The following is a 13,655-nucleotide window of genomic DNA, read 5'->3' on the forward strand; positions in this document are numbered from 1 at the left end:
TACGTAGAAAGTGTCAAAACAACCTTAGGTAAATAGCTTGTGGTGTCTACTTTATATAAATATATACTTTTGTGTGGCAATTTTGTTTTCTTTTATGGCAATTAAGCTTACAAGACAAACATACCAAATTCTAAAATCGCTCCATATTAAAAGTTTATTTTACTCCTTGTGCTTTGTGACCTGTAACTACCAAAAAAAACTTTAAATCCCAGACACATTATATATTCTGTAAATCAGAACAACTAAATTAATTTATTTTTAATTACTTTCCGTAACCTGCACTAATTGTGCACACATTATTATTGCAAAAACTGTAAAAAAAAAAAAAAATCAAGATCTCATTTTTTTTGCATTTTTCTGTATTTTTTTAATAATAAATAAGCATTTATGTAAATATATGTTACATCAAATTAAAGCCCTTTCTGTCCTTTAAAAAACGGTATATAATATGTGCCGGTGCAATAAATGAGAGAGATGCAAATTGCAGTTGAACGCAAACAGCAAGAAAATGCAAAAATTGCTTGTGTCATTAAGCGTAAGTCAAGCTTCTGAAGCTGTGTCCTTAAGGGGTTAAGTCAATCAGAACATAGCTTTCTAAACAAAATGATGATATTTTCCAAGTTCTATCCAGTTCCTTTTAAAATTAAAGCATTCCTGCAAGAGATATATATATATATATATATATATATATATATATATATATATATATATATATATATATATATATATATATATATAAAAAGCTCTCCCACACAAAAACAGATACACATGAACTTTAAAGCTAAAGTGATTCGATTACTATGGCAGCTAAATTTAGAATGTAGAGTATATTGCAAAACACTAGTAAGACATTTTCTGGATGGTTTTGTGATTTCATTGTTCTAAGAAAAAGAAGACGAGCATAAACAAATGTAGGAAAAGTGCAATAACTGATGCATGACAGTTTGGTATATACTCACTGCTGCAAAAACCGTAGGATTAACACTTTAATTTCATCATTTCCCAAGTAACTTCCCTAAGAGGAGAAAGAAACAAAGCTGTGAAAAAAATTGTAAGATTAAATGCAGGCGCCCACATGCTGGACAGACCAACAATCTTACCTTGCATGGAGGAAGTACAGTGGGAGATTCAACATCAAATGTTATTGGTAGAGGAAGCTCATGTCCATCCTAAGGAGAGAACAAACAGCAGCAAATAAAAAGCAAGCACGAAATAAGTGACAGAATGTAAAGGAAAAAGAATAAAAGGTATATATTAAAATTAAAAAATTGTAACTGAAGACAGAATGACAGAAAATGGTAAACAAGAATTAAACATAAAAGAGGATGACAAAGGTTGAGGTGACAATCATTACATTGCCAGAAGCTTTCAAACACCACAAAGACAATACGTAGATAGTTAAGGGTAAAAGACAAGTCTCACCAGTCGCAGTAGTTTTGGGAAGCGTTCTCGGATGGCACTGTCAACCAAGTCAGATTAGATCCACAGAAGATGAACAAAAACAAAACACATGTCAGCGAAAACAGGTGGCAATCCCCAACCCGCACCCTCCATGCACCATGATGAACCCCTCCACCATACTGGAGCACATGGACTGGTGATATTCAAACAACCGTTGAAGTGAGAATATGGAAACATACCATCATGGCCTGCATCACCAATAGAGATGTGACTATGTGGTCTGGAAAGTGCAGGTTGCTTGTAAGGTTATGAAACACCCAGCAAATTCATCAAAGAGATACCATTACTGCCACAACAACATTGTGTAAATTAGCATTCTTGTCAAAAGTAATCTAATCTAAAGCACTTCATGAGGAATATCCCCTAAACTCGAATTAGCCTACAAAATCAACAATGTGGCATCCTGATATATATATATATATATATATATATATATATATTTTTTTTATTTTTTTAATTACCCACACCTGAGATCATACACTTTAACACTTTTTCTGTATTATAAGATCACCATGCAGTGGAGAGGAGCAGGGCAGTGGGGTTGGTATTTATTACCCTCTTACAATGAATGTCTTCCAAATGGCCATAACATAATACCACATACAATTAAAGTGTGGCACTTTGCATTTAAAAAAAACAACAACAAAAAACAGTCCAGCTGGAGATTGCAAAAGGCTTTCAAAGACTGGAAGAAGCCCAGGTTTTACATCATAATATCGACAATTTATATTGACAATTTAATGGTTTCTGCCTCAAGTAAACATACACAGAACAGGAAATGTAATGGTGTGATGAAATGGTAGTTGAGACACAAAGAAAGAATAGTGTGCAGTATGTATTAAATAGAATGGTGGGGAAATGTGGGCAACAAAATGTGAGAAGGTATGGTAAGGTGGATGGTGAACAGAGGCACAGCTTCAGTCCTCAGAGCTATTGCTGCAGCCAACCAACCCATTACCATCTAGATCCTCCATTTCCAGCTTCATTAACGGGGTTCCAAGTGGGTAATTTCCTTTTCACGGTTCTACAACTTCTCCTAGGGAGCACCGTGGCACATTGCACTAGTCCGCTGTCAGGAGGAATTACTCTAGTTTAATTTTCTTTAAATTCTAGATTCATTCAGGCTTTCAGTTGAACTCCTCCCCCCTCCTGGCATGAAGGGGATTTAGGAGGGTGTGTGAGAGTTTGTGTTGAGGTGGGGCAGGGGGAAGGGGAAAAGGCACGTCTAAAGCTACGCCTCTCCCAGCCCAAAAAGCCTCATCAGAAAGTCTTCTCGTGGCTGTTTTCAGGTCTGCCTTAGGTTGTCCCCTTCAGGAGATCTTACCCGTCATAGACCAAACATCCACATTAATCCAAAGAAGGGTAGGTGGGTGTGTGCTGTAGGAAAGGAGTTTCATTAGGTCACTGCGATTGTTTACGAAAGGAGGGGTGGAAAATAGTAATGTGGAAGGTTATTTATTGGTAACCAGCCCCACGAGTACAGTACAAGAAAATGAAGCATAAGATGATTGTGGAGAAGGCAGCTGCAGTTCTTAAATGGCTAAATGAGGCTGTGCTGTATGATATGAGCATGGCATAGATGGTAAGTGCAGCATGTGCAAAATGGAATGTTATGGAGGAGAATAGGTGTGATGTGACATGAGAAAAGAAAAAAGGATTAAGAGGGATTTAAAAGGAATATAATTTTTATATATAATGTTTTGTATATATACACGTTTTTGCCTCCGTTATTTTTCATATATACATTTATAACTAAAAGATTGTCACGGAGAAAAAGCACAAACATCACTGGAAATTAATTTGCTCTGGACTGTGTAAGAGAACATAGAAAAGATTGGGTAAAGAAAAATATAAATATACACACATATACAAGCAAACCAATACCATCCCAAGTAACACCTGCACCTCAACTCTGCATGGAAATCAGGTGATAGATTAGACAAGGGGGGGGGGGGGGGGGGCAGAATGTTACACAAACTGTGTATGAGCTCCCACTTCCTGTTAGACAGATGCACAGAATAAACATACACAAAACTGTTATTTTACACACTTAATATAATAACACAGCTCTATGTTGGTGCTTAAGCAGTTATTTTAACCTGGCATCGTGCATCTTAAGTTATATTTGGCAGTTGATCTTGTACGATTAATGTATGTGTACTTTGGATACAATTCAAATATAGTTTTATATTCATATATAGTGGGTGTCCTTTCTATAAAATACAAATAGATTCCTAGAGAGGAGGATTGACTTCTGTTCCATTGACTGGCGTTGACTTATAAAGCACAGTCTGTTGGCATCCCCCAGAACCTTCAGCTGTTTAGTTATTACTTACATGCTGAATGATTCCTTTTCAGAATTCATATATTCTAATCTTCTCGTCTCAGGTATTGTTGTAAAGGCTAAGACCCTTGCACTCACCTAATGTACATGTTTTTGTCACGGAAGTAATTACAAAGAGGATTGCCTTCAAGCCACAGTTCCTCGAGTTTCAAGCCTTTTATCTTTTCTAGTTCCCGGTCAGACTTTAACTGCCAAACAAAATGGTGGAGTAAGTGGGAATGCCCTTTTGAGCCAATTTCTATTAAGCAACATTTTATACATTCAAGAATGTAAACATTTCTATTGAAATTGTATTATAAGTAGCTTTAAGTATGCTAAAGTAAAAATGTCTTTAATGTGAAATACAAGACACGTTCAAATATTTTTATTTTTGAGAGTTAACGATGCAACTGAAAAAACAAACATCTAGTTTTGTTTACAAATAATAATATGGGTGGACCTTAAAAAAAAAAAAAAAATTCTAAAAAAAAAATAAAAAATTGCTAGACAGGAAGTACTTTTCTCCCCCGTTTAGGCCCCCAACCATGGGCTGCGAGTGGGGGCATAATACAATTGAAGGAGGAAAAACACCTAGCAAAAGCTGGCCAGCAACCACATAGTGGATTTTTCGCTTTTTCCTTCACATCTTATAAATACATTGTTTAAATAAATAAATAAAGCATGGGTAAGTAAGTAAACATAATATTAAAAATCCTAGGAAGTGACAGTTCCCCTTTAAAAAAATAAAACACAAATTTAAAAAATGTGCTTTCAACAGGACCGGAATTAGTTGTGCTTATGACTTGAATTTCACAAGTGACTGTGTAGAATATTGCATATTCTACGTTTTCATTGATTAGATATGGATGTGTGTATTGACATAAGTAACAGATGGTCCAAGTCACATGGCTTTCTTTGTATGAGAGATCTGGAATGTGGATTGAGGGTCTTGTCCTTATATGGCTAGAGTTAAACTCTGACGTCAGTATGGGCACATCTATATAGTTAACTGAACAAAGGGACACAAGCTTTCTTTGCTCTCTTTCCTGCACAACAATGTAACTCTCCCATCAGAAGTCCAGCAATTACCATCTGCTGTTAAACGTCTATTATCCTGTAACATCCTTTGTTGTTTAATTATGTATCAGTAACTAAGAATAAACCTGAAGAAACCGTAAGTCAGATTTGCGTATTAGTACTTTTTATTAATATAGACATAAATTAATGAGGCGAGCATTTGGCCCAAGACTATATATACAAAAGACTTATAATATATATATATATATAAATAAATAAACCAACTAGAAGAAATTAAGAAGATTTAACATTGACGGTCCAGCCAGATTTTACAGATTGATCTCAGTTTGGATTGCAAACATGAACAACAAAAATGTGCTTTCCATTGTACGCATGTGTGAAAATTGTCTAACTACTCTATCTGTATTATGACAGCTCTCATTTTCTCAGTTTTTTTTTTTTTAGCATAAGCGACAAAATTTATAATTAAAGGGGCTTTCCAGAAAGGGACACTATAGGCATCTAGACTGCTTCATCTCGATGCAAATGGTCTGGATGGCATGTTCTATAGTTTTTTTGCTTCTCCAATATAAAAGATTGCAATCATGCCCAGATTAAGGTTGTCAAGGGCCCCCATCTAGAGCCATGGGTTCTGTTTCTGTGATTGAGAAGTGTTGTGTGTGGAGGAGGCTGAAACTATATGGGGATATGTGTTTCTAGCGTTATGTACCTGTGTATGAGCCGGAGAGAGAATATTTGCGCATTTCTGACTGTGTGTGTGTGTGTCTGTGTCTCAGGAATTGTGTACCTGTGTATGAGCCTGAGAATCTCTGGTGCATGTATATGTCTGTGAGCGTATGTGTGTGGGGTAGTTGCTTGCGGTCTGTGAGTTGTGTTTATGGTGATGCTGTGTTTCAAGGAGACAGGGGTTGGGATGGGAGCATAGCATGGCAAAGTGAGCGGATTAAACATGGCATGGTGAGGGATCTAAGCAATGCAGGGTTAAAACTGCATGGTGAGAGGGGTGGTGAGACTGACATGATTGGGGGTGAGTGAGTGGGTGACAATGTATGGGGGCTTAGTGTGTGCAAGTGGTGTTAAACACAGTCTCCTCACACTTAAATGCCTTTTAATTTTTATTATTTTAGCCATAGGTCTGTGGTGTAGCAGGTCATATATTAATTGCTCCTTCTGGTCCAGCGCTCTGTGAGGAAGGCAGAGCACAGGCTGGGAATCTTGGTGCCAGCACTCTGACCCCCTCACAAATGATCTCAGCCAAGGAGGCAGAATGGCAGCAAAGAGACTAGCGCTGTGAGAGTATCTAAGTACAACTGCTTTTTCATTTTCAGGGGTACAGAAGACTGAAGGAACTAAACTTTAACAAGGCAATATAATGCTTAAAAAACACATTTGTATTCTGAATGCTATGGTAATCCTTTAAGTTCCATATCAATTACAGTTCGTTATGTAAGTTGAGGTTTGTGTTAAGATTGATGAGCCAATCCATTGTTTCCCCATAGAGGCCAATGCACATGCTCGGCAAACGTTGTGCGGCACCAATCAAATTATTTGACTGATTGACTTTAGTGGTCATTTAGAGCATTAAAGGCAAGTAATTTTTGTTCATGGATTATAAATCTTCCTTTCGAGTCACCTATAGAGAAAATAAGGAATAAATCTTTAATTTCTCACCTGGTTGTTGGACAGGTTTAGGATCTTCAGATTAGGTGCTTTGTTGTGAATAGAACTCATGTCATCCAGTTTAAAGAGTTTATTTTTGCTAATATCCAATGCTAGAAGCTGTGTGGAAAGAGATAATGTAATAAAAATTAGACAATTAAAAAGTGTTAGAGGAAGGTAAAATAGAGAGAGCTCTACAAGCAGAAGATACTTTGTGAGAGACCAATGCAACAAGTATACCATGTATAAAAAGAAAAGCATGTGTGAAAGAAATTGGGAAAGTAGAAAAGGTAAACACTACACTACAAGTATCCAATATATAATCACAGAACATTTATAACAGTTACATAATATTTGTGTGTGGCTGAAGTAGACATTTGCATTTATATATTTCACGACAAATTTTATTCAGTTAGTATCTTGATACAAAGAAATTACAAAGTTTGATTCTATATACAATAAACAGAGTGGAACAATACTCACCTCTGGTACATTATCTTCTATAATCTGCAGCATAGCATGCATATTGGTTTTCCTGCCGAGAATCAAATCCACATGATTTGCAATTAAGTCTAGAGAAAAATAAAACCAAAATGAGAAAGAGGCAATATGAAAGCAAGAAAGGTATGAAAGAAGTGAAAAGACTAGTACCTGGGTCCCTGCGCAAATCCTTCATGTCCAGTGCCTGCTGTGATCCATCATACCGCTTCTGCATGCAATTCTAACATATAAAAAAAAATTTAAAAGATGTATACTAAATATATAAAAAGGCCTTACTATTCAGACTTGGCTAGTTTGGATAACATGAAATATGTGAACCCTGTCTAAACAAGCTCAGTCTGTCTGCACTGCTGCCATAAAGCATGCAGAAGCTTAAAGGGACACTATCTGCACCCAGGCCCCTTAATCTTATTGAAGTGGTCTGGTTGGAGCGCTCCTGTCCGTTTAACCTCCTGCAGCTTCTGAGAAACTGCAATGATTACATTGTAGAGTTAACCCTACCTCTAGCGGTGGTCTTTCACAGGAGGAGAAGATCAAAAGGTAAGTTAAAAGTATTTTTGTTTGTTTTTTTTAACCCTTGTAATCTGAATGGAGGGAACACACTACAGCAAGCATAGGCAACCTTCGGCACTGCAGATGTTTTAGACTACACCTCCCATGATGCTTTGCAAGCAAAATGTGTGTTAGAGCATTATGGGGGATGTAGTGCCGAAGGTTGCCTATCCATCCCTGCACTACAGAAGCAGAGACAGGAACACTATAGCATTAGGAATACAGATTTGTATTCCTAACACTATAGTGTCACTGTAAATAAAGTTATATATTATGCTAGATATTTTGACGACTTTAAAGACATATTTTAAAGCTAATAGTGTGTTACAAGATATACCAACATCAATTAACATCAGCTGCTTATGTCTGCATTTCTGATTTAACAACCCACCCACCCTAATTATGGAGTGAAATGCTTGTAGCTTCAATGATATTATCCAACTGCAGGTAGCACCCTGAAGACAATAAAATATTTTGATTTGGCATCATGTGTTCCTTAATTAAATGGCTGCTGAACAGGTGTAGAGACCATAAAGTCTTTTCCTACTTGCTGATAACCATGATCAGGTACTTCAATATGCTTATTTTATGAGGTGCACCCAAAATAGACATCTGCCATAGCCATATAAAGCATGTGATTCTGACTATCACAATTCCATTCTATGCATACTTGGATGCAACCTGTCACAAAGGTTCTGGGGCTACCATGGGATGAATTAGGACATGCACTTTTTGCCTTGTTACCTTTAAATGTTCAATATCTTCATCTTTCATTTCCTTTGCTATGCAAGGTGGTGCAGATGGACGTGTTAATACAGTAATCTGAAAAGGAACAGAAATCTCTTTAAGATGTTGAATCTGAGGACTGGCTGCAAAGTATAAACAAAGGTTACATATGAAACACTGACAGGGTTATATACTAAAGGTAGAATTATCAGGAGTTCAGCTATTTTGACCTTAAATTTGAAATTCACCTTGAACCAATAACAAAGCTATTTCGGTCTTACGTTTGAAATTCAATTTGGATTCCCAAGAAATCTCTCTTTGGTGAATACCCCTGTGAGAGCTGATCCCTGAGAGCCTTTCCTCCACTTATTGAGGGATATGGAACCATGACAACAAGAAAAAGGCAGGGAGCTTTGAGTAAACAAAAAAAATAAAAAGATCAGTACCTTAAAGTTGTCTCTGTCGGTGCACTTTCTGGACACCTGCTTCAAAGCTTTAGATGCGCTTGGGTCATCCACATAAAAGTAGGCACGAGTCTGATCACAATGATACTGGTGGAACAATGCAATTCAGTTACCAGAAGGTCTATATTGTTTTATATATATTTATAGGGATTTCATAGTCACAATTAGAAATGTATCATATACCTGTATGGCAGTGAAAGGCACACTACATGCCTTTTGCAAGACATTCATCAGCCAGTTTTGATCATACTTCTTCCCATGTGGGATCTGGTTAATTGGAGAAGAGAGAAATTGTAACTCTCAAAAGGCCTTTATTTTAGATTTCAAAATATACATTAGCCACTGTACAGCCATATCCTTTTTCAAGCTTGTGCAGAAAGTTATCTTTTCAAAAGCAGTGCAATTGTGACAATGATGGTTCTTCACTAGACACTGAATTAATATCAGAATTAAAGGATTTAGTTTCAAGAAGCTCTGTGCGTATATTGCAAAGACCCCTGATGATAACATTGCCCCTGGGTGTGTGGTGTCCTCATGGCTGCCGCCATCTCTATCCAGAGGATTCTTTTCAGCTCTTGTCTCTTCATCTGCCAGAGCCCACATCAAAGCGGTCATCTCGCGCGTGCCCGAGAATACAATACTAACTTCTATTAAGGACCCCATGCGACTGTAGCAGCTTCCATAGACAATGCCTTTTTGTAGTATTGACATCTGAGGGAACTGACAAAATCAGACGGTGGGAGCTCCATTTTTTGTCAAGTGCAGGAATAAATTATATCCCTACTTTGTCTTATGGTATATTTTGACTGCATTTGAATTTCAGTGAACAGTCAATGTGAGATTTTATCTTTGTAAAATACTAAAGGAGCTTTAAATAGCTAATTTGGGAATATTCTCACCAAAACACGGATTTAGTTACAATTAGCTATTTTTGCAATTCAGCTTTCAAAGCATTAAAAATTGACGTTTAGTGAATAAACCAATTTCCATGCCAAGTCTCACATTATTTTAAAGTTCGCCCCTGGACTCAGTCACAGCTCTATGTTCTGCTTAAGTCTCAAATCATGAGATAACCTTAATATACCGAAGAAATCTTACTTTTCCAGATTATGAAGCAGCAAGACACATACCGTGACTTTGAACCAGGATTTTTTATCATCATTGCCTTCGACTCTCTTGTGAGAAGAATTGTCAATGTGTACTCCCACATGGTGTTTCTCCTTTGTGTTTCCAGGTCTCTCATCACGTCTTTTTCCCCCGCGGCTGTATGGAGCACTAAAAGAAAAATAGCAGAAGCCATAAAGATTACTCTTCCCCATCATAAAACTCAGAAATACAGATGATCCATCATATAATACTCACAATCGTGAATGTGACAAGTCATATGCGTCACTCATAGCAACATCTCCATCTTCATCTTCAAAACGAGATCGTGGATTAGGTCCATATCCACCTTTTCGATATCTATTGGGTCCCTCTGAGAACATTTTGGCTCTGAAGGGACCTCGTCCTTTATGTTTCTTATGGGAGAACCCACCAAACCGGTCATCATGTTCTGAAAGAGTTAGTAAAGTGCTTTGTTAAACAAGTGTTTTAGCACAAGTACAATTGATTGCAAATCAATCTTTTAAAATGTTAACCTTCCTCTAACTGTATTATTCTACAAGCCCTTTACATTGAACCTCTTATGTTGTTGATAGGTTCAAAACAAATTATTATAAAATCAAAGTGCATAGTTATGAAGACACAGAAAAAAAATAAAAGAATATCTGTGAAAAATTATATGTTCAGCTACCATGTGTCGATCTTCTAATAACAGGAACTTCTAATAACAGGAACTCACAGAATAATAATGTGCATGGCAAGCTGCCTGTAGGTTCAGAGTAACATAATAAAGTGTTCCTTTTAACAAGCACATTTTTATGATTATTTTTTTAAGAAACAGTTGCACGGCTTTACTGCTTTTCTTTACTATTCCCCATTTTTCTACACAGGAATCACAGCCAGCATCTGGGGGTCAACATTATTTTTATTTTCAAAAATATATACAATATAGAACACTTTGTGCACAGAGTGGGTTTTCTCAAACACGTGTGTGGGATCTCCTTTCCCCCACATGTAAAGATAAATATAAACACGAAAGAACTATGAAAAGGTGGAGCAAACAATAGCTATTAAGTTTGTAGAATAAGGAGTAAAGTTCTAGAAAAGTCAATAAATACCCACACATAAAAACCTTTTATAAAAAAGTCAATTGAAGTACTTGAAAGGGACACTATAGTCAGCTTAATCCGTTAATTTACATAAGAAGTTTTTATCTCATGCTCTGTAAATTGACTTAATTCAGGGTCTAGCAAGCTATTAACCGAGCAGGAGATGAGAAATTCTAAATTAAACAGAATTTGCAATAAAGGAAGTGTAAAACAGTAGATTACACTTTACAGGCAGTGTTTAGGAAGGCTCTGTAAGTCACATGCAGGGAGGTGTGACTAGGGCTGCATAAACAAAGTGATTTAACACCTAAATAGCAGAGAAATGTGTGGCTGCAGTGGAATGATCTATACACCAAAACTGCTTTATTAAGCTAAAGTTGTTTTGGTGACTATAGTGTCTCTTTAAACGAGAGGTATAGATATGATAGTTGTAGTCTTAAAGGGACACTATAGGCACCCAGCCCACTTCAGATGATTGAAGTGGTCTGGGTACAGTGTCCCTTTTGCACTTAGTGCCAGAGAAACTGCAACGTTTACATTGCAGCTCTAAGTCTGCCTCCAGTGACTATTTACCAGACAGCCACTAGAGAACTTCCTGGATTGAAACGGACCTTTGGTCCAGCATCAGACGCTGGACGTCCTCACACTCTGCATGATTCAATGCTTTTCTATTGGGAGGTTCCATGCGCGCGCAGCATTTGTCGCGCATGCACATTAGCACCCGCCCGTCGTGGGACAGAATCGTGACCCATCGATGGACATCGGTGCTGGCATAAAGTAAACAAATGGTATTTAACCCTTTCTTTACAGAGGAGGAGGGGCATGAGGGAGCTATAGTGTCATATAGTGTCAGGAATACAGCCTTTATAACATCTGGAGGTTATGGTATCATGCCAGATACTCTGGTAATACATTGAAAGCTGGTTATACTGTCAAAGGAGGATGAACCATCAAAGTAGGGGTGTAATTTTTTTTAAAAAGGCATACTATTTTCACTGCTACAAAAAGATTAAGATTATGTGATTTTGGAACTTAGACTTTCCCTTTAACACTTGTGTAAATACTGTATATACAGCGGCAGCCACATACAATACAGTGTTACACACCCACCATACACAAATAAGGACTTCTACTTATTTGTTTGAATGCAAATATTGGAATAGACAGGATTAACATGACAGTACTGTATAGAAAATAATCCAATTATACATTGTGCATCTACTTTTGTAACACATATTGAGGGCAGATCAGCATTGGTGATACATGTAGCCTGCATTATTATGAAATGACAGACTGATCTGGCTGATTTTGTTCCCTAGGAATTCCCTATCCATATGGATTATTTATTACCATTATTTTTTTTAAGGAAACTCATGACATGTTCTTGTGAATTGTCAACATTTTTTTAAGCTATAAATAGATCATTTACCATAAAAAATAAATAAATTATTTCGTTGTCCTGGAAGATATTAAACCAGCCCTTTCATTTTTGATCTATTTTGGTTTTTCACTCCTTATAATCCCTGCATCTTAATGATTATACTGTCTCACTTGCCCTTATTTATCTTTTGTTTCTTACACCAACTGTTTGCATTCAGAGTGATTGATTTTACTGATGAATTATAGGTAAAATTTGACTGGCAACTGAAACAAAACATTGCTTTAAAAGGAACAATATAGGGTCAGGAACACATGTATTCCTGACCCTATAGTGTTAAAATTACTATCTTGTCCCCTTAACTATAGTACAATCTTACCTTTATCCCAGTCTCCTGGTGCTGGCTCTGCCCATGATTTGCCTCCTTAGCTGACATCAGAAGTTATAATCTCAGCCAATCAAAATGTTTTCCCAAAGGAAAATATTGGATTGGCTGAGATTGTCGAGGAGGCAGGCCAGGGGGCTGAGCCAAAGCTACCAAGGTTAATTAGCATCTCTATGAGGAAAGTTCAGAGTCTCCATGCAGAGGGTGCACCTGTAGTAGCCACCTGAGGAGTAGCCAGTAGAGGAGTCACTAGGCTGTAATGTAAACATTGCATTTTCTCAGAAAACAAAACAAAAAAAAAAAAACAGTGTTTACTGCAAAACACCTGCAGGGACTGATTATACTCACCAGAACAACTACATTAAGCTGTAGTTTTCTGGTGACTATAGTGTCCCGTTAAGCTGACTCATTGTCACGTTTTGTCAACTTGACTGCTTTACATAAGGAAAAGTAGTCACTACTTTGTTTTCATACAGTACATAAAGTAAACACAGTACATAAAGTAAAATTGATTCAGATATAGGTAACTGTAAAGAAGCAGATTAGATGAACACTGGTTTCACAGTCAATGCAGTGTGAGATTTGCTTGTGCGGGCACTGAAGTTGAAAAGGAGGGTTCTCCTGTTACTCAATTCTCAGCATAGCCTTGTCAAGCATTAACTGAAGGTTTTTTTTTATTAAGTTGCAGGGAAAAAAATCTTTAGATTTACCAACCAGTCTGCAAGCACAATGTATAGACCAGGGGTAGGCAACCTTTTAGCAGCACTGTGCCGAAATAAGATTGTGACGTCCCGCAGTGTGCCGGTCCTATTTCTTTTAAATTGAGGTGTGCATGTTGACGTATTCTGCTTGTGCTATTATACTGCAGTTGCTTTGTATCGTTGTATTTGTGCATATACAAAATATTATATTGTATGTGTTCATGAGTAGTTTGTGGTATTGTGTACCTATGGAT

At 37.1% G+C, this 13,655-nt stretch overlaps 1 protein-coding gene across 1 annotated transcript in view; it reads right to left on the minus strand.

The window, feature by feature from the left end:
- The window catches only part of NXF1 (nuclear RNA export factor 1), a 32,649-nt gene that overhangs the window by 9,121 nt on the left and 9,873 nt on the right, over nucleotides 1-13,655 (minus strand). Inside the window, exons 2-13 of the mRNA XM_063438885.1 lie at nucleotides 10,087-10,279; nucleotides 9,855-9,999; nucleotides 8,908-8,991; nucleotides 8,707-8,811; nucleotides 8,279-8,356; nucleotides 7,133-7,202; nucleotides 6,965-7,053; nucleotides 6,494-6,601; nucleotides 3,884-3,993; nucleotides 1,423-1,459; nucleotides 1,101-1,169; nucleotides 960-1,015 (exon numbers count right to left, since the gene is read on the minus strand). Coding sequence (XP_063294955.1) covers nucleotides 960-1,015; nucleotides 1,101-1,169; nucleotides 1,423-1,459; nucleotides 3,884-3,993; nucleotides 6,494-6,601; nucleotides 6,965-7,053; nucleotides 7,133-7,202; nucleotides 8,279-8,356; nucleotides 8,707-8,811; nucleotides 8,908-8,991; nucleotides 9,855-9,999; nucleotides 10,087-10,279 — 1,144 coding nt within the window. The remainder of the gene's footprint in view (nucleotides 1-959; nucleotides 1,016-1,100; nucleotides 1,170-1,422; nucleotides 1,460-3,883; nucleotides 3,994-6,493; nucleotides 6,602-6,964; nucleotides 7,054-7,132; nucleotides 7,203-8,278; nucleotides 8,357-8,706; nucleotides 8,812-8,907; nucleotides 8,992-9,854; nucleotides 10,000-10,086; nucleotides 10,280-13,655) is intronic.

This window comes from Pelobates fuscus, chromosome 12 (assembly GCF_036172605.1).
Source record: "Pelobates fuscus isolate aPelFus1 chromosome 12, aPelFus1.pri, whole genome shotgun sequence".
NCBI lineage: Eukaryota > Metazoa > Chordata > Amphibia > Anura > Pelobatidae > Pelobates > Pelobates fuscus.